The sequence below is a fragment of the Penicillium cinerascens genome (genome assembly GCF_028974065.1).
Source record: "Penicillium cinerascens strain IBT 15544 chromosome Unknown contig_1_segment0_segment0, whole genome shotgun sequence".
Taxonomy (NCBI): domain Eukaryota; kingdom Fungi; phylum Ascomycota; class Eurotiomycetes; order Eurotiales; family Aspergillaceae; genus Penicillium; species Penicillium cinerascens.
In genome coordinates this window covers 3166632-3190948 of record NW_026695287.1, presented here as the reverse complement: position 1 = coordinate 3190948, position 24317 = coordinate 3166632, and the positions used below count along the sequence as shown (strand labels likewise).

At 50.5% G+C, this 24317-nt stretch overlaps 12 protein-coding genes across 12 annotated transcripts; 5 read left to right on the top strand and 7 right to left on the bottom strand.

Annotated features, from left to right (window-relative positions):
• Positions 1 to 449: 449 nt before the first annotated feature.
• N7498_002736 (uncharacterized protein) lies at positions 450 to 1206 on the bottom strand (the record flags this gene model as incomplete). The annotated part of the gene is made up of 2 exons (XM_058449798.1): positions 450 to 500; positions 559 to 1206. 2 exons carry the CDS (start codon positions 1204 to 1206, stop codon positions 450 to 452), a joined length of 699 nt encoding a protein of 232 aa, XP_058312142.1.
• An 822-nt stretch (positions 1207 to 2028) lies between these two features.
• On the top strand, positions 2029 to 2609 carry N7498_002735 (VOC family protein; the record flags this gene model as incomplete). Its single annotated transcript, XM_058449797.1, has 4 exons — positions 2029 to 2171; positions 2227 to 2389; positions 2443 to 2534; positions 2591 to 2609. The coding sequence occupies 4 exons, from the start codon at positions 2029 to 2031 to the stop codon at positions 2607 to 2609; spliced, it is 417 nt and encodes a 138-aa protein (XP_058312141.1).
• A 127-nt stretch (positions 2610 to 2736) lies between these two features.
• N7498_002734 (uncharacterized protein) lies at positions 2737 to 3415 on the bottom strand (the record flags this gene model as incomplete). The annotated part of the gene is made up of 3 exons (XM_058449796.1): positions 2737 to 2865; positions 2931 to 3256; positions 3277 to 3415. 3 exons carry the CDS (start codon positions 3413 to 3415, stop codon positions 2737 to 2739), a joined length of 594 nt encoding a protein of 197 aa, XP_058312140.1.
• A 1164-nt stretch (positions 3416 to 4579) lies between these two features.
• On the top strand, positions 4580 to 5460 carry N7498_002733 (copper acquisition factor BIM1-like domain-containing protein; the record flags this gene model as incomplete). The annotated part of the gene is made up of 3 exons (XM_058449795.1): positions 4580 to 4772; positions 4821 to 4892; positions 4979 to 5460. Coding segments are annotated over 3 exons (747 nt in total), but the record flags the coding sequence as incomplete, so codon positions are not given.
• A 1728-nt stretch (positions 5461 to 7188) lies between these two features.
• N7498_002732 (uncharacterized protein) lies at positions 7189 to 7893 on the bottom strand (the record flags this gene model as incomplete). Its single annotated transcript, XM_058449794.1, has 1 exon — positions 7189 to 7893. The coding sequence occupies one exon, from the start codon at positions 7891 to 7893 to the stop codon at positions 7189 to 7191; it is 705 nt and encodes a 234-aa protein (XP_058312138.1).
• Positions 7894 to 8744: 851 nt separating this feature from the next.
• N7498_002731 (nitroreductase family protein) lies at positions 8745 to 9672 on the top strand (the record flags this gene model as incomplete). Its single annotated transcript, XM_058449793.1, has 3 exons — positions 8745 to 9194; positions 9251 to 9365; positions 9418 to 9672. 3 exons carry the CDS (start codon positions 8745 to 8747, stop codon positions 9621 to 9623), a joined length of 771 nt encoding a protein of 256 aa, XP_058312137.1. The 3' UTR covers positions 9624 to 9672.
• A 1290-nt stretch (positions 9673 to 10962) lies between these two features.
• Positions 10963 to 11919, bottom strand: N7498_002730 (uncharacterized protein; the record flags this gene model as incomplete). Its single annotated transcript, XM_058449792.1, has 2 exons — positions 10963 to 11766; positions 11827 to 11919. 2 exons carry the CDS (start codon positions 11917 to 11919, stop codon positions 10963 to 10965), a joined length of 897 nt encoding a protein of 298 aa, XP_058312136.1.
• Positions 11920 to 13848: 1929 nt separating this feature from the next.
• Positions 13849 to 15348, top strand: N7498_002729 (pyridoxal phosphate-dependent decarboxylase family protein; the record flags this gene model as incomplete). Its single annotated transcript, XM_058449791.1, has 1 exon — positions 13849 to 15348. One exon carries the CDS (start codon positions 13849 to 13851, stop codon positions 15346 to 15348), a length of 1500 nt encoding a protein of 499 aa, XP_058312135.1.
• Positions 15349 to 15891: 543 nt separating this feature from the next.
• N7498_002728 (chitin deacetylase) lies at positions 15892 to 16821 on the bottom strand (the record flags this gene model as incomplete). The annotated part of the gene is made up of 3 exons (XM_058449790.1): positions 15892 to 15953; positions 16017 to 16381; positions 16442 to 16821. The coding sequence occupies 3 exons, from the start codon at positions 16819 to 16821 to the stop codon at positions 15892 to 15894; spliced, it is 807 nt and encodes a 268-aa protein (XP_058312134.1).
• A 359-nt stretch (positions 16822 to 17180) lies between these two features.
• N7498_002727 (CCDC47 family protein) lies at positions 17181 to 18585 on the bottom strand (the record flags this gene model as incomplete). The annotated part of the gene is made up of 3 exons (XM_058449789.1): positions 17181 to 17547; positions 17597 to 18461; positions 18525 to 18585. The coding sequence occupies 3 exons, from the start codon at positions 18583 to 18585 to the stop codon at positions 17181 to 17183; spliced, it is 1293 nt and encodes a 430-aa protein (XP_058312133.1).
• A 410-nt stretch (positions 18586 to 18995) lies between these two features.
• N7498_002726 (MDM34 family protein) lies at positions 18996 to 20813 on the bottom strand (the record flags this gene model as incomplete). The annotated part of the gene is made up of 2 exons (XM_058449788.1): positions 20427 to 20813; positions 18996 to 20349 (listed from the first exon to the last, which is right to left on the bottom strand). Exons 1-2 carry the CDS (start codon positions 20759 to 20761, stop codon positions 18996 to 18998), a joined length of 1689 nt encoding a protein of 562 aa, XP_058312132.1. The 5' UTR covers positions 20762 to 20813.
• A 1243-nt stretch (positions 20814 to 22056) lies between these two features.
• Positions 22057 to 24095, top strand: N7498_002725 (uncharacterized protein; the record flags this gene model as incomplete). The annotated part of the gene is made up of 3 exons (XM_058449787.1): positions 22057 to 23217; positions 23272 to 23570; positions 23630 to 24095. The coding sequence occupies 3 exons, from the start codon at positions 22057 to 22059 to the stop codon at positions 24093 to 24095; spliced, it is 1926 nt and encodes a 641-aa protein (XP_058312131.1).
• Between the last annotated feature and the right edge of the window lie 222 nt (positions 24096 to 24317).

The following is a 24317-nucleotide window of genomic DNA, read 5'->3' as shown; positions in this document are numbered from 1 at the left end:
TTTCGCCCCTTTTCGCTTTTTTACAAACCTGCCTTTTTGAATATCTCAGTTTTGCATTGGGAAGTGCTCGTGATGCTGAAGGCAATGAGTCCCATATCCTTGTAAATTCGCTTGATACCTCACCTGTCTCTTTCAACAAGTCTCCCCTCCCTCCAATACGTCAATTTAATCTTCTTCATCTTTTTAACTATACCACTTTCGAGTATATCCTGCTCGGTGTCGCTGTTAATTTCAGCGTGCGCAGAAATATGTTACCAAACTGCTATCAGTTGTTGCTGATCAGAAGCAAGTAACAAAATGTGAAAAGCTTTCACATTTGATGAAATATTGAACCCCTTCTGACCACCCTTCGAAGTCCAGAAAACTTGGTCTCCCACTGTTGCCAGAAATAACGGAATATATTACTCTAGATAAATGTTGAGATCATCAACCGGTTGACCGGCACGCCATCAATTAGATCCAAAATACCAATCAGAGAGAATAACAGCAATCGCCGCAACCTACACAACAAAATTAGCCCCATACTTCAGCATCCCCAACATCGCGACGGAGACTCACTAACGAAGCATCCACGCCAGGCATGACAGTCAACTCAAGAGTAGGCCGATGACCCTGTGCACGCGACGACCTCCTCAGATTCAACTTATCATTATGCTGAATACTCTCGCGCACCTCCGCGATCCTTCGATCATTATCCACGATATCGAAGAAACTTAGGGCCACTCCATACTTCGCCACGCTGAGTGTGAGCTCTTTATCCTCTTCGCGCTTGGTATCAGCAGCAGCCATATTCTGAAAAGTGAATTTCATAACGCTTCCATTCCAGGAAACCTGAGGTCCCGCCTTGGCAACCTTCACATCTCCGCCACCCGGTAAGGTAATATACCAGCGAGAGGAAAATATACTCAAGCCTGCCGTGTGAAGCTCGAAAAAAGGCAGACCTGAAGAATCGCGAAACTCCCGACATGAGCGATCGCCGTATTTTCGTCCAGTCACCGTGAACTCCAGTGTGTCATCGCTGTCTGTGATTTTATATGACATCGCAGAGCGCGCGTCACCCTGCGGCTTGAGAATCAGGGATCTCTTGGTCGTTGCAATTTGTTCTTTTCGGAAGGCGAGCTCGCGCTCTGGTGATCTTAATGATTTCCGAGGATTGGAGTGGAAGCTATGCGACATGCGCGCGTCGGAGTAAGAAGTGTAAGACATAATGCTGAAATGGTCTAGGTGTCGCTTCAAAATGTGCGAGAAAGGCTTTTTATAGGTGTCCATATCACTAAAGGCCACATGGTTCGTTTGTTGCGATATTTTTTATGGTTACTGCGCCAGATGACTTCATTCACAGAGGAAAGCCGTTCCAACCGCGCCCTGGGTTAATTATTACTGGCAAGGCAGAGAGTGCGCAATGAGACAGACTTATTGCGGCTAGTAACTCCCCTCCAGGGTAACATCTGTAGTGGGGGCCGATTCATGATAAATGGCGCACCCCGGCCACATAACAGCTACATTCGGTATGGCACGCGATCCTGTAAGGATAGCAATTCAAGCTTTCAAGACACCAAGGAGCACAGGAAGGCGGTCTACAAGGCGAGTATGAAGAAATGTGAGATGCCGCCAGGCATTCCCGAGGGTGGTTTTATCTTCCGACAGGATGGTCTTTACACACCAAATGGCTGGCATGAAATCGATTTTGAAGCAGTAGTGTAGCTTCTTATCTCATGTAACTTCTCCATTTCTGAAAATGGAGTTTTAAGCCACTAGTATGTTAATCCTTAGCATTGAAGTAACCTTTCAGAAGCCAGCCAATATAAGCCCAATGAAGATCCGATTCAAACTGCTTCAGGTACACACCTATTTCTCATCAAATCAGTTATCATTTATCGCAAAATGAGATTCAAATTAACTTCGGTTGTACGGTTGGAAAAGGAAGCCGGGAGCGATCTCAGAATCCGATGAGTAATGCGACTTTTCCAAGGCAACCAACAATCTCTCACTCGATTGCCATCTACAAAGCACCGTAATCCATCCAATATGGCATCAAAGTTCGCAGTCAGGTCCTTGGACCATTTTGTCCTCACAGTACACTCCATTCCAGAGACAGTTGCCTTCTACACGACGCATTTGGGGATGAAGCACGAAGTCTTTACCTCACCCGCCAACCCCGCCATTGAAAGGTAAATTTGAATTGTACACAGATCTCAACCTGAAAAGCTAGATTAACATCACTAGGCATGCCCTCCTTTTCGGAAGTCAGAAGATCAATCTTCACCAATCAGGCAAGGAGTTCGAGCCGAAAGCGCAGAATGTCATGCCGGGGAGCGGCGATCTGTGTTTTTTGACTGACGAGAATGTGGAGAGGGTGTTGCAGGCTTTCCAAGAAGCAAAGATCGAAGTAAAACCACCATTTTTGCTTTATTTGATCGAGGATAAGCTAATCATATGCAGGTCCTGGAGGGAGCCAAGATCGTGGACAGAATTGGGGCAGTCGGGAAGCTTCGGAGTGTTTATGTGAGGGACCCGGATGGGAACCTGATTGAGTATGCAATTTCAACTCAGCTTAATAAAAGTCTTGTACTAACTAATTACAATACAGGGTTTCAAACTACTCGTAACAGTTTTAATACATTTGCCCTTCCAATTTGCACAGACATGAATTTTCCTTTCAACGAATATATATCACTGTAGGAATTGACTTTAACTCATCTAAGTGTTCGAAGTGAATGGTATCCCACACAGAGATTATGCTGTCAGAGCCCAAGCCAAGAGCCCCATGATTGCAGGAAGAGCCGCGTTTTGTTGAACAAAAGACACAGCTCCATTAGTGGTGGTGGTGTTGGTGGCAGTCGCAGCTGTGCCCGGAGTTGTACCCTTTAGTGCGCCAATTAGCCAACACCGTCTTTATATTCATATCAGTCCATTAAATGAGTACATACCGTAGTATAAGCAGTGGAAGTAGTCGACACAGTGGCGTTGCTAGTATTGGAAGTGGAAGTATTGTTTACACCTGTAGTGGCAGTAACAGCCGCTTCCGAGGTAGCAGAAGATGGGCTGGGGGTCGCATCATCGTTGCAACCCGACGCGGCCAATTTCACTTTGGTACCATAGTACTTCCAGATGTCGTATGTTTCCGCGCATTTCAGGCAGGATTTGAGGTCCGAGGTAAATGTCGAATTGTTGCAGTAGTTGTCAGTCTCGGAGATGAGGATGACTTCGCCTAGTCGCGGTAGAACTTGATCAGCTTCCCCGGGGGAAATGGATTCTGTAAATATTCGGGCTTACCGCAAGCTTCATGACAGTTGTACAGGGGGCTTCCTGGCTCAATATCTTCGCGCGTTTGAAGCGAATTTGACAATTGAGTGGACATGGAGGAGACCACAATAGCGAGAAGCGCAGTCGTGGCGATTAAGAAACGAGTCATTTTGAAAACTATACAAAGCGAAAAGAATAACGCAAGCAATTAGCTGTTTGTATGACTGTCGCGGGGTCATAAGTGCGCAGTCGAGCTACGTGCCGCGTTTTATAGCAGTTTCGCGGCGGATCGGAACTTGCACCAAGCGATGGCGTTGTCGCTTTCCCCGATTTTTACCTTCGGAGTCTCGGCTAGGTACCTTGCCAGAGTCAACATGCTATGAGGCCCCACCGTTGTGGCTTGAGGCTAGTCATTTGTCCCACCATGGGTGTCAACCCTTGCCCCACCCATTTCGGGCATCGTACGAGCCCTGCGCACGTTTTCTGTAGACTTGGATGAGAAGCAAAGTGCCATAAATCAAGGGAGCGGGCCTTTTAAGATCTTGATAGCGCCTTATTTCCTCTTCCTGAACTTAAAGTCACTGGACACTGAGTGAGAAAAAGATCGACTCTACTGGCAACCCGACAAATTGATCATGGAAGACCAAACAGGACCCGAACTCTGTCCGCTTCGGAGATAAATAGCCGACGCTAGAGAACACGTCTCCAGCCTTTTTTCTTGGGTTCCATTCGGAACCGATCGAAAGCTGAAGGAAGCGAAGTGAGGGGCTGGTTTAGCGCCAATCACTGGAGCCACTCGATCTTATCAATCTAATCTCATCACCCCGGCGAGTCACTTTCCGGTGACCTTCCGGCCACCACGTCTGACCAGACTTTGCTAGAGTATGAGACTAAAGCAACGCTAGAGCTGCCAGCAGCCTAACCCTTGATGATTGAGACCAATTTACATCATGAATCACCCACCCTATTCGTCTTCTGCCGCTTCCATTTCCCTCTTTGGGTCTGCGCTAGAACGAGTACCATCACATGCCCATTTGAAGACTCATTGCACCGCCAAGGTAGTACTCGGCTCGAACCCATGGTTTAGATTTAGTCACTAGCTTCTTTCTAGTGAGCAATCATGAACTAGGTCCACTTTCCTTTACGGATGATATGCGGGTGGACTCGGTACGTCCTACCGACGTGGTGTATCCCGTCGGTGAACTGGGCGCGTTAGGAGCTAGATTGCTAGGCGTGGCTATATAGTCCCGTCACCGATCCTTTTCTTCTCTGTCTGCAGCTAGTGTATTTTTATTGAGCTCCTTTGGAACGCTTTACCAGAAAATTCAGCCCAATGCAGCGACTCCCAGTACTTCTGGTTCTTGCCAGCCTCTATGTAAGCGGGTCCAATGCCGCTGATATAGACACAGACATGGGCCCCGCGGCCTTCCTCTGGCCCCCCGATCGAGCTTGGGGAGCTGCGCAGGACAACACCGCGCCCTGCGGTTCGTCTGCTGGGGTGACGAATCGAACAGACTTCCCCCTCAGTAAGCTTACTATTTCGCGAGAAATATCGCAGACGCTGACTCGCATAGCAAACGGCATGGTATCCCTTGTTTTGCAGGACGAGTCCTACAGAGTCAACCTAGCTATTTCCTACGACAATGGTAAGAGCGCATCCAAGACAACATTTCATCACGCTGACTGCCAACTGATCCAACCTCAAACAACGATTTCGTGACCCTCGTCTCAGCAAGCAACTTCCCGGACCTTGAGCCCGGCCACGAGTGCTACGCAGTGCCCAATCCACCATCCAACATCTCCTCAGGGGCCAATGCTACTCTACAGCTATCCTACCTATCAACATTCGACACGGACACAAACAGCACGTTCTACGCCTGTGCTGACATCAAATACGTCCCGTCGGCCTCTTTCACCACAAACGTACTGTGCTTCAATGTCAGCGAGTCCAGCACGTCCAGCTCTGGTTCCAGCACGACCACGGGCTCATCCATAAGCTCTGCTTCAAAGTCTTCGTCCGATGGGCTATCTGGAGGTCAAATCGCAGGTATTGTGGTTGGGTCTGTCGCAGGTGCTGCTATTATTGCTGTCGCGCTGTTCCTCCTGTGGGGTCGCCATCAGCGCAAAGTTCAGCGAGATAAGGTGGTTGCGGTTAGGATGAGTGATTGGAATGGTAATCAGGCGCAGAAGACAACGTCTGGTGAATCTACAGAGGTATGAGGATCTGCTCGGCGCATGAGGATGATCTTTTGTGGAACCGTATGGGATGCCAATGATTTTTATGTGATATGTCTGGTGGTGAGGGTTATTCTCGGAAGTGACGATCTGAAAACATTAAGTGTTGAAACAATAGCTAGAAAAGGATGCCTTCTTCCTTCCACGGAGCCTTTCGCAGCTACCCACCCGGTCTGCGAAAAACCTCGAGCCTTAGCTTCTTGTGATGGATGCTTTCTTTCTATAGCACGCGACACGTTGCCATCGAATTTCCAGAAAGAGAACGGTTCATGGTTACCATCTTCTTTTTCTCCAATGAGTGAACGCTCAGTAGCCGAATATTCTCCACCCCGTCGCATGGGCTGATCTATGACGACATTCTCCGCTCCGCTCAGGTGAAAACAGTGAAAACAGGGGTAGGGCAGGCCCTAGCCCTTTCACATTATAAAAGTAGAATTCTCAAAGAGTTCTGATTTGGTTCTTGACATGCTTTCAAGGGCGAAGAAACTGCCACGATGCCAGGCAAATCACTTTTTAGTGATGTTCTTCTCAACCCGCCTTGAGACCTGAGACCGAAATCAGCAATTTCTTCCACGCACCACCACCAGCACACCTTTACTAATCAATCGCGATCGGAGCCAACGTCGATGCTTTTTTGACCTCCCGAAATACACTCACGCCGAATTCAGGAACGAAAGATCGCAATGCGAACCTCCTATATAACTCTGGAAAACACTTCCGTGGTGGTCCCCGCCACTCCCCACTGGCGGGACGGCTCTGACTGGTTCAGGTAAGGAACCCCTGTCCCCTTTACCACACCCTTGCGACCGTATCGCAGCTTCGATGATGATACCCATCTTTTCCATTTTGCCTCTGAACAACTTTGGAGAAACTTACATACCTTTTATGTTTCAAGACGGGTCTCTGAGTAGCTTGAAATTTTTATCATTCCGTCATGCTGGCTTCGTTTCGTGTCAATGATCACTAATTCGCGTGGTTCGACCAGGTTTTCATTATTCTACGCTCTTGGTGCCAATCCCAATTTGAACATTGAACACGGCTGAGTCTCTGTCGGCGCGCCCGGTGAAGAGACAGGTGGATGGCATTTGGAGCCATCTCGTAGTTGGTGCCCAGGTATACCTTTTTACATGAATACTTTATCATTTCTATCGTCAATCTACTCTCTCCTAAGGACGGTAATTTGCTTATCGTAGACAGTTTGCAAAAAGACAAGCGGATAATACACGTAGAGCCAGCTAGTTAGGAGTTCGATGAAAGCGGATAATCTCACAGTACATTTCTTTCCCGACTGGCATCCATTCAAGCCCGAACATGGCCTAGTATTCGTGAATGTTCCAACTAAAGCTTTCCAAATGAGTCGCCCCAGAAACTACCTTGACTAGGTAGATCATCTCGCAATTGCATCCGCCTGCTTGGTAGGTTCCTCTTTGCAACTTACTTTTGAAAACAACCAAATTGAAACAGCCCACCCGTGGCTCGAGCCCATCAGCCTGACCCACCTCGAGGCATTCTACAGGATCTGGACAAACATAGATGTAACACGCCAGGCGTAAGTTGTGTCATATTTGTTACAACATACGTTCCAGCGCAGCCAATAACCGAGTGAACATTTCCAATCGCGAATGTGCTTGGAAAATTGATTAGATGTATATTCTAAGGTACATTGTATACATATCCGACATGTGTCGTAGAACGATTCTCATTGCTCTACAGGGCAATGGCAAGACCCAGCAGGCCAACGGCGCCGGCGAGGCTCATGGCAACACTGCCAGTCGCGATGGGAGCACCGCCAGTGGAGGTTGAGGAAGCGGCCTTAGAGGAAGCAGAGGCAGAGCCGGACGAAGTGGATGTAGCAGTAGTTTGCATAGCAGCAGAGCCAGAGACAGAGGCAACGGAGGCTGACTCAGAGGCTGACGAGGTGGATGTAGCAGTAGTTTGCATAGCAGCAGAGCCAGAGACAGAGGCAACGGAGGCTGACTCAGAGGCTGACGAGGTGGATGCAGCAGTAGTCTGGACAGCGGCAGAGCCAGTCGAGCCAGAGGGAGAGTCAGTAGAATCGGCAGAGTCGGCAGTGGCAGTGACATCAGCCAGGCCGAACTCATCAGCGGAAGTAGCCCAGGCCTTGACGCTGGCGGGCAGGTTGTTATACCAAGCGGGCATAGTACCGGCCTCCATAGCAGCGATCATGGAGGACTGCGAAGCCGGGTCGGCGAGATCGTTGTACCATGACGCGGGGATAGCGGTCTCCAGAACACTCAAGATGGAGCTGGGGACATCGGAGAGGGCGTCAGCAGCATCTCCAAGATCGAATCCCGAGCCGTCGGTGACGGTCGAGTCACTGGTAGCCTGAGGAGCCGGAGCAGCCAGGGCCAGAGTAGAGAAGAAAAGAGCGGCGACGACCTTGGACTGCATTTTAACGAGTGTATATCTTAAGGTGTAGTAACGAGTGTATAGAGTAAGGGGAAAATTATAAGTTGAAGAAAAGGGATCAGGGATCAGGATATATTCTAGCCCCGTCAGCTTGGCGAAACCGCCTCATCTCAAGTCTCGTTCTAGACGGCCCAACACGAAGATGCCAAGGCCAAGAAGAAAGGGCCCGGGCCACCGGAGGCTCCGGGTCAGGACTCTTCGGGCCTGATTGGGGGCGATATCGCTAAAATCTACTACTTTTACCGCGCAAAACCCCATTGAGGCTTGGTTCCGCCACCATTGGACGCCATGATTCAGACTAATTTCCTTCTCGGGTTGCTGCCCGCGAGTGGGACCCCATTTCCCCGTTCCAGTCATTCACGGCTCCTCATTTTAGCACGAGTCAGATAAGCCTCTTCAACCATGCAAGCACGCGTGCTAAGTACCTGATGTGGACTATTTATAGTTCGTACCGGAGGGACAGAAATGTGGGGTCCATGTATGGAAAATCCTACGAACATTTAGAGAAACGATCGAACAAAATGAGGTGAAAAACGAAGATAGACCGAAAAACTGCAATCAGCTTTTTCACTGATGGGAAAATCTGACTCAGCGCTTCGGCAGATTTTTAAGCGGATGACAAAATGCAAAATATCAAGTCCGTAATTCCGAGATCCGGAGATAAGAATCGCATAAGAAACGCCTCGGGACATCGCAACACCGAACAACGAATATCTCGAATTAGTCAACACTGAAAATCTCTGAAGATTTTTCAAAGCCTACTATCGATCCATTATAAAAGAAAGACATCTTGTATCCGTACATAGGTATAAAAGGACCAACCTAGCTCAACAATGGCAACACGCATCCTCCGACCATTCAATCTCCACACCATCAGCCGCGCACTTGGCTCCACGGGAACGCATCAATACTTATCAGCCTCGCGCATTTCACCCCTCCGACCATTCTCAACCTCCTTCCGCAAGTACACACCACCCACCATGACCGACGCACTCGTCCAGGCCGCCCAGACCCGCCGCACCATCTACAAGCTGGGCAAGAACAGCCCTGTGCCCAACTCCAAGGTCGAAGAGCTGGTCAATGCGGCTATTCTGAACGTTCCTAGCTCGTTCAACACACAGTCGACTCGTCTGGTTGTTGTTCTACGCGAGGAGCACGAGAAGCTCTGGGATATCGCCATCGAGGCATTTGGCGGGCTTGTTTCGACTGGTGCCGTTCCCGAGGAGGTGTTTAAGAATCAGACTCTGCCGAAGTTGCAGGGCTTCAGAGCTGCTCTTGGAACTGTAGGTTTTACCCTTTGTTGAAGACGAAGCATTGAGACAGAACTGACAACCACCAGGTCCTCTTCTACGAAGACCCAGCCCACATCAAGGACTTCCAGGAGAAGTTCCCAGCCTTCTCAGACAAGTTCGAGCCCTGGGCCGACCACACCAACGCCATGCATCAGTATTTCCGTACGTGCACTCTTTTTCCTTTGATCAGAGTTCCCTGCTAACAAAGATACAGTCTGGACGGCTCTGGAATCGGTCGGGTTCGGCGCCAACCTGCAGCACTACAACCCTCTGATCGACGCCAAGGTCGCTCAGCAATGGAATCTGCCCACCGAGTGGCGGCTGGTCGCACAGCTGGTCTTCGGTAGCCCCGAGGTCGAGGCTGGCGAGAAGGCGCAGAAGCCTATCGAGGAGCGGGTGAAGATCTTCGGCAAGCTGTAAATTGGAGCTTGACGTCTTGATGAATTTCCTTTGTTTGCTCTAGCGTGAAAAAAAAAATTAGATATAGAAAGATACAGAAATAGAGATCTTTTTAGACCCGGTATTGTCAATGTGGTCTGGAAACCGATGGTTTTTGCTGGGGAGAATCAGTATTTCCATACTTTGAGGTATCCGGTGTTATTAGTACTACCTTCGTTCGGTGAAACCTCTAATACCCACGTCCTTGCCCCGCCCCTCTTGCTTGCGGAAATCCATACTGGTCATCCAGATGGCTCTTGGCAGGCATCAAGACAGCCCATTTAGCGCAACAAGTGGACAGAGCATGGACTGGGGCAGCGAAGATGTCTTTGAGCTTTGCAAAAAACGACGGCATTCGAGCTTCACAAAGGCTCGGTGTCCGGCATGACGAGAAGGGTTGGGAAAAGGGTGATCGTGACGCAAAGAGTCGTAACAGAAGGATTCTACCCAATCGGGACTAACGCACCCCCCCACTCCTGTAGGTTCGAGTCTCTTTCCTCTTTAGGTTAGTTTGTATATTCCACGTAGTCTAATAGGATTATCACATTTGTTGTTAGGTATCCCATCAATGATATTCCCAGTGCTATGTTTGGCTGTAAGGTGACGTCACCAATTTCAAGGCGTACTATACTAGATTGTTCGTTCAAGAGGCGAGACCACGTTCTGCAGTGCCCCCAAATGATGATATTAACCAGAGGGTGCTGACTCGCTGAAAGAGAGGGTATCATTGGTGAAGATTTGATCCGAGGTTATTTTACCTCGAACGATGTCGAATTCTGCAGGGCCATTCATATGGCACGCAAATAAAATGATTTTTCCACGTCCATTCTTGCTTGGGATCTATTTGCTCAATATCATAATCCCGCAATAAAGTGGCAGCCAGCTTTGATATTTCAAATTGAGCGAAATTTCGTCCGGGGCATGCATTATACCCGGCCCCCCACTGTGGTAGGTAAATGGTCATTAGAAAAATTTGCCAAGGTAGTGGCAGGAAATAGCGTATACATACATGGATCAAGAAGGCATTCATCTGCCTTGTTTCTGTTTGAAGCCAGCGGTCTGGGTTGAAGCTATCGCAATCTTCACCGAATATTTCGGGGTTGCGGTGAATGACCCAAGGATTCACGCTAAGAATGGTCTGGAGTTTGCCGTCAGTGAATGCCATACACAAGGCCACGAAGGGAAGGCGTTTCGGGAAAATATTACCCCTTCTGGGAAAAATCTGCCGGCGATCGTAATTCCACCGCTCGGGGCGACTCGTGGAAGGCCAAGGCCAACGGCGGTATGAAACCGATATGTCTCTTTTATCTATATGACCGTGTTAAAACCAGACTTTCACAACGGGGAGAGTGTTTCGGCATACACAAGCTTGAAGGAAAGGTAATCGTTGAGCTTCGTCGTATTTAACAATAGGCGAGAGTTCTTTGCGGTCGTGGGCAGCGTCCAGTTCATCCTGGAGCCGGATCATATGTCGAGGATGACGAATCAAGAGATAAAACAGTGCTTGTATCGTTGCACTAACAGTGTCTCCTCCGGCACCAAGAGTACCGACAGCAGTAGAAAATATCTCAACTTCTTCCATGCGATCAGGATACTTGGCACGGGTGTCAATCCACTTCTGCATCATGTCGTTTCGCTTGGCAGGGTTTTTCTTGCGCGCATCGATAGCCGCAATACATGTGTCGAAGACATGCGAAGATGGCTGAATACCCAGTCGACTAAGTAGCGGGTTCCCCAGCGTCAGGTTATGAAACCAGCAATAGTGGCCCATCACGGTGGCATATGGCGCTAATAGTCTCTGGTTTGCAATGGCGTCCCTGACGTCTTTCCCTTGCTCCAGGAAGCCAAAAGACTTGGAGAAGATAACTTCGCCCACGGCGTCAAATGCAAAAAAGGTGAACCACCGATCCAATTCAACCGGTTGCCCGGATTCACAAAAGTCGTTTAGACGGGTGGTCAAGAGCCGCAGAATTGCGTCGAAATGTGGCTCATGCTGAATGATATTGGAAAGTGCATATCCCGACGCGATGTTGCGCTGTTTTCTGATATGTTCTTTGGGATCTAATTCTGACATCTGGTTCACATAGCGATAATCCGGTAGACTCATGATTGCATACCATGGGCCCTGTAGGATGGACGTTAGGCGCGAAGCTTACATCATATAAAGCAAAGCAGCTCACTATACCTTGGCAATCTGTGCATGAAGTAGTTGTCGGACGGCATCCGGATGAGAAACGCTGACTTCATTTGGCGCGATGCGAACAAAGTATCCTTGCATTAAATAAGATAAGAATACAGGTTGTCTTATAAAGGGGCTCTTGGGATACAAGACACAAGCTTACCGTGCTGTCTGTGTAATCTAATTGTTTCCGATTCGGTGTGGCCTTTCAGAATCTGCACGACCTGCCACAAAGTCGAAAAAGACGCCAAAAACGGGCCGGGAACATCTCTAATCGAGGTCCAATATCGTCTAAAGATGGCGCGCACAAAGACTGCGCTTACAAGAGCCAGTGCCCAGGGACCCCAAGTGTAAACTGACGGCATGAGGTCGGGTACCATGAGACGTGACGTTAAAATTTGCGTGTCGGCAGAGTGCTGGGGTGTTCCCGACTCTCACGACTAGCATGAGAATAGGGGAACGGCACAGTGGCGATTTATACTAGGATGACGAGTGGGCAAAGGGATGATAATTCCTTGCACTCTGATTAGATGCCGTCGCTTCCAGGCCAAGTGTCAGAAAACCCAAAATTGGCAGGTGGAGTGACTATGCAATGGAACTTATACTTTACTGGCGTTCGTGGTCGGATCCCGCGTCGAGAGCTCAAAAGCACTAGTTGGCTTTGCGGACGAGCGCCCGTGTGATAACCGCTGCCTTCCAAAAGCCGATCCCCACTCTGCCCGCAAATTATATTCAGCGGGCCACTGCATTCAATGATCTGGCCATGGATGCTGGTTACCCTGCAGGATTTCCCAAATAATAATGATTATAAAACCTTCGTGGTTTAGCGGGATACAGTGAGACGGCGCTATTGGTGTTAACAGAAGAGATGACGGCACCCACGACGAAAACCAGCTTCCTGCATGAAGTACCCACTATTTTTCGTCAGGAATTGACCAGGGGGCCGCACTACTCGTTGGGATCAGCAAACACTTTCCCCTCCAGAATTGCACTGCCGAAGAGGTCAAAAAGAAAGGGGCGGGGAGGTCCGAGTGGCTTTTTCTTCTCTCGAAATATCCCATGGAACGGCGCGTTGATTCTGTTTTGTTAATTTTGTTAATTAGGATCACAACCAAAAGTATCCGCAAGTCTCACGTGATCGTATGCACAGTTCATCATCCGTACAGGGTGATCCCTGATCCCGGCCTGCCTTTTGACTTTTCAACCCCTTCCATCATGGACGACATCACGATCGCGCCGGACCCAAGTGTGTATCTCCACCACCATCCGAAGATTTACTATGGTCTTTTGGAGATGGCCGCACGCTTGGTGTGCTACTCGTTTAAGACTTACGTTAGTTAACTATTCCTCCGTTCTGACGATCATCTTCCATAATTTTTGTTCGCCATATTCTCCTGTGGACTAGTAGGTGGGAAACCTGAGAAGTTTATGTGACTTTTGCAGGTAAAATAGTTTCTTCAGCGCTCCATATAAAGATGCTTTACGCAACACAGTAGAATGATGGGTCAATCCAATTTTAGATAATTTTGTACTGCGCCTAGTCCTCCATAATAATTCATTCCACTCGTCGCTCAGCTTATCTTCGACTCTCCAACATTACCAGCTGAAATTCGCTCTCCGATCTATCATGATGGCGCATGTGCTCTCTAGGGGGTGATTTGGTACGAACCTTTCTTTTAGAAGCTCAATTTTGTAAATAAGGATACCCGAAAAGTTGCATTATTGCGAGAAAAAGGAGACTGCCATGACCTTGAGGCTCCAGGGCCATCTTTAGCTGGTTGAAGAGGCGTACTAAGCTCGATAGTAAACAGAAATCTAACTTCATCTCCGATGTAAGATGCTGGCCGAAAATACGGAAGTTAAAAGTGAATACCCGGTTCTGATTCGCCAATTCGGCAGCAACAGCACGAGGGGCCTTCCTGGCTTTTCTATAAATTCGATTCGAAGAGGACTTGCAATGAAGATCGTGAAATATTCCCAGTCTTAAAATTTCTGCACATCTTTTGATTTATTACTTCGGTTCCTGGAATGGAGCTCAAGGAGCAAGAACCTCGCGACCCTCGCGACCCTCGCATCATGAACCAGGAAAAGATGAAGGGGTCGACCTTTCCTACTGTTTTGCGATCAGCTCTAGAGCATGCACTCCAATTCCTCGAGGGGCTCGAGACGAACTCCGTTCGCCCTATGGCCTCTCTTCCCGACCTTCGTCGCCGATTAACCAAACCGCTGCCGGACAACCCAACAGATGCAAAACAGGTCCTTGATGAATTAATGGCCAGTACGGAGGGAGGAATCATGGGCAATGCCGGAGGTCTCTTTTTTGCCTGGGCCATAGGAGGCACTCTTCCCGTCGCCCTCGCGGCAGATTGGCTTACATCCACGTGGAATCAAAATGCAGCTCTATCGGATTGCAGCCCTGCAGCGGCCGTGACGGAAGAAGTGTGTGGGATGTGGCTTAAAGAGCTTCTAGGCTTGCCATCTTCAGCTAGCTTTGCTCTTGTTTCAGGTTGTCAAATGGCGCACACCACCTGTCTCGCGGCCGCATGCAACGGCCTCTTGGCCCGATATGGCTGGGACCATGAGCTTGATGGACTTGCGAGCGCGGCTCCTCGTATTCGGGTATTGAGTAGCGGTCAAAGGCATGGTTCTATTGATCGATCAGTCCGTTTGCTCGGAATGGGGAGCCGATGTGTGGTGGAGTTGGCGGCCGGGGAAAATGGCAGTCTTGCACCGGTAACACTAAATGAAGCTTTGGCGGAGTATTCTGACGGACCTGTGATCGTGGTGTTGCAAGCTGGTGATCTGAACATCGGAGCCTACGACCCGTTCTCTGAGCTCATTCCTCTAGCTCACCTCTGGGGCGCCTGGGTTCATATTGATGGCGCATTCGGGCTCTGGGCGGCAGCAAGTCCGACCCATCGCCATCTGCTGGCGGGAGCCGAGCAAGCGGACTCCTGGGCCACCGACGGCCATAAGTGGCTGAACGTGCCGTACGATTCTGGATATGCTTTTGCAGCCCACTCGGAGGCTCACCGGAATTCAATGTCATATCGCGCGAGTTATCTCACACATCATGCAGATGCTCGTGACCAAATCGATTGGAATCCGGAATGGTCCCGACGGGGTCGAGGTTTTGCGACGTACGCCGCATTGCATCACCTCGGAAAGACAGGGGTGGCCGATCTAATTCAACGGTGTTGTTCCCACGCTCAAAGTCTGCTCGTCCAAATTGGAGCCCTGCCAGGAGCGGAGCTGGTATGGAAGTCCTCGGTGAACCGAGGATTGGTGCGCTTTCTGGACCGGAGGGCCGATACGACTTTGGCAGATCACAATCGATGGACGGATACGTTGATCTCAGCCGTTGCAGAAACAGGCGAAGCGTTTTTCAGCGGTACTACCTGGAGAGGACAACGCTGTATGCGTGTCTCCGTACTCAATTGGCAGACAGATGAAGATGATGTTTCCCGAGCTGTCGCCGCAATCGGACGAATACTTGAACAAGGACATGCTATGCCGGACGGCACTTAGATGTTGCGAAGGATACTCTATGTAAATCCGTTGAATTTATTGATCATTGTTGTTTCCCGTTCCCATTCTCCCTCATTCCCACAAGAGCATTTCACCTGACGATGGGGATGAGAATAGCACGCAAATTGCATGGCCAGACACGGCCGGGAAAGGACTATTCACGCCTAGCCGAGAAACAACTCGTGAGTGTTTGGGGGTAATCTGTGTTCGAATTCTAGTGTACTGCCGCGCGCGCCCATTCGCCTTCGTTATTATCGCTTTCTTCGGACCAGATGATTTTGGCTATAGGTCCTATGGCTTTGTCTGCGTTATATTTCTATGAATGCTTAGTGTCCTGCTCCTTGCCCATCGTTTCACTGCGCTCTGTTGTATATTACAACCAAGGTCTCCAGCCACAAGATGTATGCATTTCATGCAAAAGCAGCAAAGATTATTGGATACTGATTAACACAATAAGTCTATCTACAACATAAGAGAACTCAAACGCAGCCATGATCCCTCACACCACATTCCAACAACCAATCCCACTTCACCTTCAAGTCCTCAACGACCCTGCCGATACCAAAACTCAGCCGGTTCCCCAAGACACTCCCCAACCGTAACCACTACAACGCATTAGCCAAAAGCCACCCATACACCCAAAAACCACTCCCAAAGGCAAAACATACTCTTTAACCCCCTCCTCTCAATCTCCGCAAGCATGTTATCAACCAATACCTCCGCGGTCGTCTGATGAGAATCATGCGCCAACACAATCGTCCCACCAGCATTGAGCTCCGTTTTAAACTTCTCGAAACTGCGCCAGCTCAGCCCAGGGTCATCATTTTCGTAGTCTTTCGTATCGACACTCGCGCCGATGACCCTATACCCTAGCTCCGCCATCGCAGCTAGGGACACGCCGTCGTACTGCAGGTACGGGAAGCGCATGTATGTTGGGTAGAACCCCAAAAGAGCGGAGAGCGAGTCTTCGAGGGAGATCATTTGGTCGAGGATCGACGGGTACGGGAGGCTGGGGAGCGAGAGGTGGCCCCATCTATATTGGCGGGTTAGTTGGGTTTTGGGATGGGTTTGGGGGGGGGTTAAGGGGACGAACGTGTGGGAACCGAGTTGGTGACCTTCGGCCAGGGTTCGGCGGACGAGGTCTGGGAAGGCTGCGATGCTGCCTTTGTTCACGCCGTTTAGGAAAAAGGTTGCGACTGCATGGTGGGCGGATAGGGTGTCTAGGAGTTGGGGAGTGTAGATGTAAGGACCGTCGTCGAATGTTAGGGCCACTGTGCCTGGGACGGTGCATTGGTTGAGCACTGCGCCGGCTGGGAGTTGATTGGTTTGGATGTTGTCTCGACGGCTTTGGATATGGTCTTGGAGGCTTGCGTTGAAGAGTGAGCGGAGCTCGTGTTGTGGTCGAGGGATCACGGCTGCTGAGGATAGGACTGCCAAAAGAGTGACTGTGGCCAGGAAGGCGAGTAGCTGCATGGTTGTAATGAATGTAATGGGCTGTTTATGGGTATAGATAGTTGATGACAACTTTGAAAGTTGTTGGGTTGAAGTCTGGTTGCTCCCGGAGATTGACTCGGGGCAAGCACGGCATCGCCGCTGCCTACGACTGGAACATGGCAATAGCCAGGGTGGTGGAAGTATAACGTGTAAAATTAACATGAAGACATCATCCACACCGTGCATATAATCCCTCCGTATGAATACATCCAGGGGAGCAAAGGTATCAAAAAGAGGAGTAAGACAATTTCCCCTCGCATTCAACTCCACCACTTCGAGGTTTGCGAGTGGAGGGGAACGAATGTTATTGTTGTTCCCTAGATCCCATTTCCAACCGCTTAGCCTCGGCGGGTTTGCTTCTTCTGGGAACGGCGTTGGTCCTTCTGGGTCTCGCGCTCCAGGAACTTCCGCTGCTCATCGGCGGTCATGCCGCGCAGGATACGCTCACGCTCCTCCTTCTTGATCTTCTCGGCGGCAGTTTTACGCTCCTCGGCCTTCTCCTCCTCCTCGATGCGGCGCAGCTTCTTGATCTCCTCCTCGCGGACATTACGGAGCTTGCGCATCACCTCGGCGCGGAAGTGGGCGGAGGCAACGAGCTTATCAGCGAGACGCAGGAACTGGTTGAAGAGGGGCAGAGTCGCGGTGTAGGCCGATGCAAGGTTGATGGAAAGCTGGATACGCTTCTTGGGGACGGTCTCATCGATCCTATTGGAGGTTAGCTGGGCATGACCGATATCGTGCGGTTAAGACTTACTTGGTCGGCTTGTCAACAGGCTGGTCGGAGATAATCAGGAACTCAAAGTCGTGGCCAGCCTCCTCAATAGCCTTGATAAGGTCCGGGGTGAGTAGAGTGTCGGTGATCTCAGCGCTCTCGGACATGACAGTCACCCAGGAGGGAAGCTTGGGGTGATCCTTGGAGAAAGTGATGGAAGCATCATAGCGATCAGTGCGGAACTTGCGCATGTGACTCTTGTGAACAACAGCCCAGATGAAGCCATCATAGGTCGAGTTGTTCACCTTCAGAGACGCAGTGTCCTTGCCAAGAACAGGAACCAGGTCCTTCTCCTTGCCGTCAAAAGTGTACATCACAGCCTCGTACTTCTCGGAGGGGGCCTCCCAGCTATCGAAGAAGAAGCTGAAGGCGTATTCCATGAGGTAGGTGATAGGGTTATAGCGCTTGGGCATCTTGAGCGCAATGTCCAAGAAAGCCACATTCTGGCGTCCAGTCGCATATGTGGAGAATTCGTTGGCCGACTTCTCCTTCAGGCTCTTCTCCGGGTTGACCAGCTCCACGGTGACGGAGTCACCCTCCTCGGAGCGCGGCACGCCGTCGAAGCCAACGACGGCGAACTCCTTCTGGAGGGCAGGAATGTGAGCCCGGGCCCACTCCTTCGCCTTGCGACGGTTCTTGCGCGTGCCCCAGACGTGGAAGAGGAGGATGACCAGGATGAAGGGCATGATCATTGCCTCCTGCATGAAGTCGCGGGGGGAGGTGCGCTCCCAGACCCGGTACCATGCCGTGAAGGGCACGGCACCAGTGCTCGATGCCTGGACGGTAGTCGAGTCGGCGACGAGGGACGCAGGCGACGGGTTCGGGGCCTCGACGAAATCAGCGAAGTCTATGATAGAACGGCGTTAGATCATCGCGCACGGCGGCAATTGGGGCGCAAACGGGAGCCTACCATCGTCAGGGTTGGCCGGTCCGGAGGACGAGCCGAACACGTTCTTGAGCATGCCCGCCATGGTTGTGATAGAGATAGGATGGTGGGTGGAAGAGAAAGGAGGTTGAGAGAATCGGTGCGGAGCTAAGCTGCTTCTAGCGCCCGCCCCACGGGACTTCTCCAGTTTTTTTGCCTTCGAGCCTCGCATTTACAATATGACAGCACACACATCCGTTGTAAAAAGAAAAATAGTCCAATTCATGTTCCTGTCCTATATTCCGAATCCAAATACCGCAAATCCAACATAATACACAAAATGCTCGAGTGAGTGTGGTATCTAGCGAAAAAGAACAAAGGCGCCAAATCTTTCAGCCAAAAACCCAGTTTTGTACAATCCCGCTTCCAAACAAAAGATGAATAAAAAGTCGTAAGGGTCATTAAAAATCTCGAGGAAAGAGAAAACAAAGGAAATAGAGGTGGGAGGTCGCAATCTTAGTGGCCGTAGGCCGGCGGGGGAGTATCATCGTGGGCACGAGACCAGAAGTTGCTGCATGCATTGCCGGTCATCATCTTCTCGTCGCGCATGCGACGGGCAATTTCCCCGGCCAGTCGCTCCACCAGGAGAGAGTCGACTGGTTCTTCGGCGCTGCCTTCCTTGGTAAATGGAAGAACTGTAGCGGGCAGGGGTGGTCGGGAGGATCCCGCCTCGGCCTTCTCATTAGGGTAGCCACCGCGCATAGTCGCACGAGGAGTGGCTTCCACATCCTCCAATCTAGAGGCGCGAATGGTTTCCAAGGAGTAAGAGAGGTCTCCAGATTCATGGGCACCCTGGCGCTGTTGCAGTCCGGAAAGGCTCGCCCGGTGGCGCTCGGGGATCGAAGGCAGGAGAGAGTCGATCTCGGGGGACAGCGGAGGCGTAACAGGGTCATCCGCCTGCTCGCTGACGAAGGGTAGCGGGGCGGAGTAGATGGAAGGAGGGCTGCTAGATTCCCTCATTGAGCTGTCGTCGCTCACGCTCATGGCATCATCGGTTGTCTTGGGGCGACGCATATCCACCACGCGCCTCTTCCGCCTCCGAGAATGAGCCTTCGAGTGACGTCCGGTCCCGAGATTCAAACCATAACTGCTGAACGAGTGACCTCCCAAAGAAGGACGACTGTGCAGAGAAGCGTTGCTGGCGGTCTCGTGGAGCGATGACGAAATACTGCCGACTTGAGAATGCGTTCGGGAAAGCGTGGGGCTCAAAGGAGAGATGACGCTGGACGGTATTTCGCTGGGGTCGGAAGGAGAAGTCCATGCGCGGTACACGACTTCATTGATGGAAGGTGTGAAGAGCGATAGGGTCCGTTGCGAGTCTGTCAGAGCGGCGAGGCGAAGGAGGTTCTTCTGCGAGAAGAGCGAGTGCGTCTCGACGGAGGAATCCAGCGAAAGGGAGGCAATTTCCGTCTCGTTCAAAGCATTTCCAAGCGAATCAACGGGGTCCTGCGGAGGGCTAGCCAAAGGATCTTGGCCGGGGCCCTCGCTTGATGCCGCTTCCGTATTGTCGGTCTCGTTCTGCACTTCGTCGCCCGTGCGATATTCCGGAACCCACAGACGAAGCGACAAGCGATGAATGATGGCGGGCAGTTCGTCCATGAACAGTATTCGTAGTTGAGCTTCGATTTCTTTCTGGAGGAAGTCGCGCACAAATGGGATTGAATCGAAGGTCGAGGATACCTTGAGCGACTCGAGTGGATCGTTGCGGAAGACGACGGTAATGCCTTTTTGCTTAGAAAAAACGAGAATCACAAAGCCGGACAGCTTAAAATCGGAGAGGGTAATTTGGAGAGGAATGGTAAGAGGGGTACTAGAGGCGCGACGTTAGCCAAAGCCGACCAAAAAATAAATTATTGCGACCGTGCGAGCGCAACAGGAAGAACTTACGCAGCGGCGAGAGGTTGCGGCGATGCGAAAGCAGGCCTCGTGAGAAGGTAGGTATTGAGGGGATTCGCCTGGACTCGGGTCTTGAGGGTCAAGAAGGCGTCGCCGGAATAAGACATCTTGAAGATGCCGCGAAAGCGATCCTCGGCAAGGTCGCCGATCTCCAGGATCTCCAGGTCGGGGGGCATGGAGCCCAGGTTGAGCTCGGTGACGATAATATCATCGACGATGATGGGCGGCTTGGGAGATTTATTGAGCGCGGCCGTCAGCAGTTCTTGGGCGCGCGAGTAAAAACTCGCGTCCGCCATCAAAGGCGACCAGTTGAAGTTGAACGCCATGCCCTCGCATTGGGATAGAAAGCAAAGAATGAAACAAAGAAGGGTGGTGGAGAGATTAAGGCGTGAGGCGAGGGTGGAGGGTGGATGGCGAGGTCAGGAGGAATGTGAAAATCCTAAAGCGAGCTTTTCCGAAGTCGTCGCGTGCCCGGACCACTTCGCCCTCTGCTTTTTGCAAATTTGCTGTCCCTACGCGTGTTTCTTTTTTTGTTTTTTTCCTGTATTACTTGTCTCGTTATTCTCCTGGTATGCATTGCTGTATTTTAGAATCTAGAGTTAGTTATCGATCTCGTGGACGTTGTTGTGCATGGGTAACGTCATTCCAGGAACTTGGATTTCCCCCCGACCCGCCCCGAGTAGTATTCCCACTTCGCCCTCTCTAGGCCATTCACATCACCTTCATCGCCCGCTGCCGCATAAGTCTAAGCGCTACGCCCTGCTAAGCACCCACCTGCCCGGGGAAAGGGGGTCTCGACGCGACAAAACAAAATAATTGCTGACGCCGAACTCTCGGTCGACCGCGGGCCAAAAACGGCCTGGTCTTTGTAGATCCGAGTCTACTCCTGAGTCCAGCCCACGTTCTGTCTCGTAAGCCTAAAAAGGAGAATTTCGATTTCTGATTGATCAATGATTGGAGTAAGGGAGAAATGCTCCACTCCTGCATGTCTGACGTTCACTTTTGACACTTCGTCATATGTTGTAGTGAACCCACATCCCGTCGGCGAGAATGGTAATCAACAATACGACGTCGCAAAGATTTTTTTCTTTCGAATTACAGAACCGTCGAAGGGGAAGATGTTTCAATACAATAACAAGAACCATTTCTTGGTCTGATAAAGAGTCTTCTGGAACGTCGGTGTACATATCGGGGGTTTCTATATTGTAGGGGTCCACGGGTGTGGCTGTTTGTTAGACGAGGCAGAAGCGCCGAACCACCACCACCAGCCTGCACCTTTTTTTTTTTTAAAAAAAAGTACTCTCGAGTCACATCCTTGATATTCACTCTCTGTAGATGATTAAACCAGATCTACTTGACGTCAATAGACAAAGCAAAGAAGGTAGCAACGCAGGGAGTCAAGGGAGTATAAGTACGGCCTGTGATTGGCTGCAGGTAGAAGAATGGCTCACCAGAGCAACGGAGCGCTAAACCCTTTTCGGCTAAACGTCAATACGATTTCGAATCCAACATCGTCACTCCTTCTATCTGTTGTCTTCGATTCTGAATTTCCTCATATCACCTTTGACGGACTCCTTACAGCTAATTATACCGAAAGAGGCCCTACGACACCACAGGGATCATGCCCTCTCCCCCATCGTCCCCATTTGCGGGTCACGCGACACCAATGCTACGAAAATCCTCAACCAGAGCTGGTACCCAACGGAGAGTCTACGGCAAACGAAGAAACAATGCGGCTAGAGCTGTCTTTGAGAAGAAAAGCCCCGCCAAGGAGGTCTCACCACCACCCACAAAATCAGATGATACCGTCGAGGCCATACAATCCAAATTGGCCGCAGTGACCATTCAAGATGAGTCGGTATCTCCACCAGCAGATGTCGACAGTGCAGCGGAAGAGACTCAGCAGGAAGAAAAAGACGCTACCCCCGAACCTTCAAGCCCGGCCTCTCAACAATCCGAAACTTCAACCCCGCAGACCTCCCCCGAGAAAGCGAAGCCCTACGAAACCATGGTGGAGGTCAGAATCAGCGCCAAAACCTTACAACCTACACCCTCAAAGCCTCAAGGCAAATCAAGCATTCCCTCAATAGACCGAAGAGTCCCAAGGCAAAAGATTCCCATCGGGCGGCGGTCGTCCGGCCTTGTCCACGACACCAAAGCCAACACCTACGTTCGCCCAATCCTCAACGAGGCCCTGTCCGCAGTCGCATCTCAAAATATCCAGAAATTCAGCACATGGGCCTCCAGATCCGCAACAATGTTCCACGTCGCGAAGCTAGCAGAAGGTTCATACGGCGAGGTATACAAGCTCCATCTGCGGGAAGAGAGCTGTCGACCTGCAGTATCCAAGTCCAAACTAGCCAAGCTGCAAGCTTACGGCGATGGTGTTTTCAAGGTCGTCCCGTTGCGAGCGCAGAGCGGCCCCGGCTCGAAGAAATTCACCACCATTGATGAAATTGTGTCCGAGGTCAAGATGCTCAAGTACCTTGATCCGATTCCAGGGTTTGCGCGGTTCAGGGAGATCCATGTGGTACAGGGTCGATTCCCAGAGTCTTTCCAAAGTGCTTGGGATTACTACAAGAAGACCAAAGATGACTGCATGAATCCCAATCCGTCGAGTAAGAAGGCATACCCTGATACGCAGCTCTGGGCGATTGTGGAGATGGACGATGCGGGATGTGAGCTTGAAAAGTTTAGTTGGGCGTCGATCTTCCAGATTTATGATATCTTCTGGGGCGTGGCTATGGCGTTGGCGCGCGCCGAAGAGTATGCTCTTTTCGAGGTGGGTTCATCTAAAGCATGATATCCTGTTTAGCGCTTTCTAACTTATGTTCAGCATCGCGATCTTCACTTGGGCAATGTCTGCATTCGCTCCACACGACCAGATGGTTCGATGGAGCCCCCTACGGAGTTAGAGGTTGCACGTCAGCAATCATCTAGTGGATTTGGAGCTAGTTCCCTCGAGACAACCATCATCGATTATTCACTTTCGCGTGCTGATCTTCGCCTTGCCGACTTGCTCGATGATCCGGAGGGGGTTATTGAGATTGCTTCATCCGATCTGGACAAGAAGCAGATTTTCGATGCTGTTGGTCGCGATAAGGACGAAATCTTGTTGCGAAACACATATAGACAGTACGTTGGGCCCAGCATTTCCTTTCCCTAGGAACGAAGTTTCTAACAGTCACCAATAGTATGCGCGCAACACTTTATACTGGAAACCCCGCGGAGACCGAGAAAACACCCGACATCCCGGGCATTTGGGCGGAATATGTCCCGCGAACGAACCTGGTCTGGCTGCTCTTCATCCTGAAGAACCTCCTCAAGAATCGAAAGATGGAGCCCGAACAGCCAGCTGTCTCTGTCCAAAGAAGAGCCCTTGCACCCTGTTCTCCGAACAAGAAACTCACAGAAGGGGGATCTGCCAGAGGCAAGCCAAAAGCTAAAGACCACGAGGTAGCAGGTGCATTGGTGAAAAAGCGACAAGCCAAGGACCTCTCTGCACGGGTTTCAAATCTCAAGCAGACGCTACAAGACAGGCTGAAATCTGTCCTCGAGCTTCTGGATATCGAGCATGGTCACGAGGACATGTGCTGTGCGGCTGATTTGGTTGCTTATGCGATGGATTCGCAATGGTTGGCTGAGCAGGACTTTTTCTGATCCATCCTTTTGCATTTTATTGACAAGCAGCAGCTTTAGCATGTTTAAGAGGGGTGCATATTTGATTTGGGAAATGTTTTATTTTGATACTGGTTTGCGGGGAGTTTTTATTTTTGGATGCTTCTTTTGGCTCGAGTCATGGATATAGCGGGGTTGCACATAGAGGAACATCATTATACATATATTCTGAATTGCATTTTATTTCGCAGACATTGCCAACAT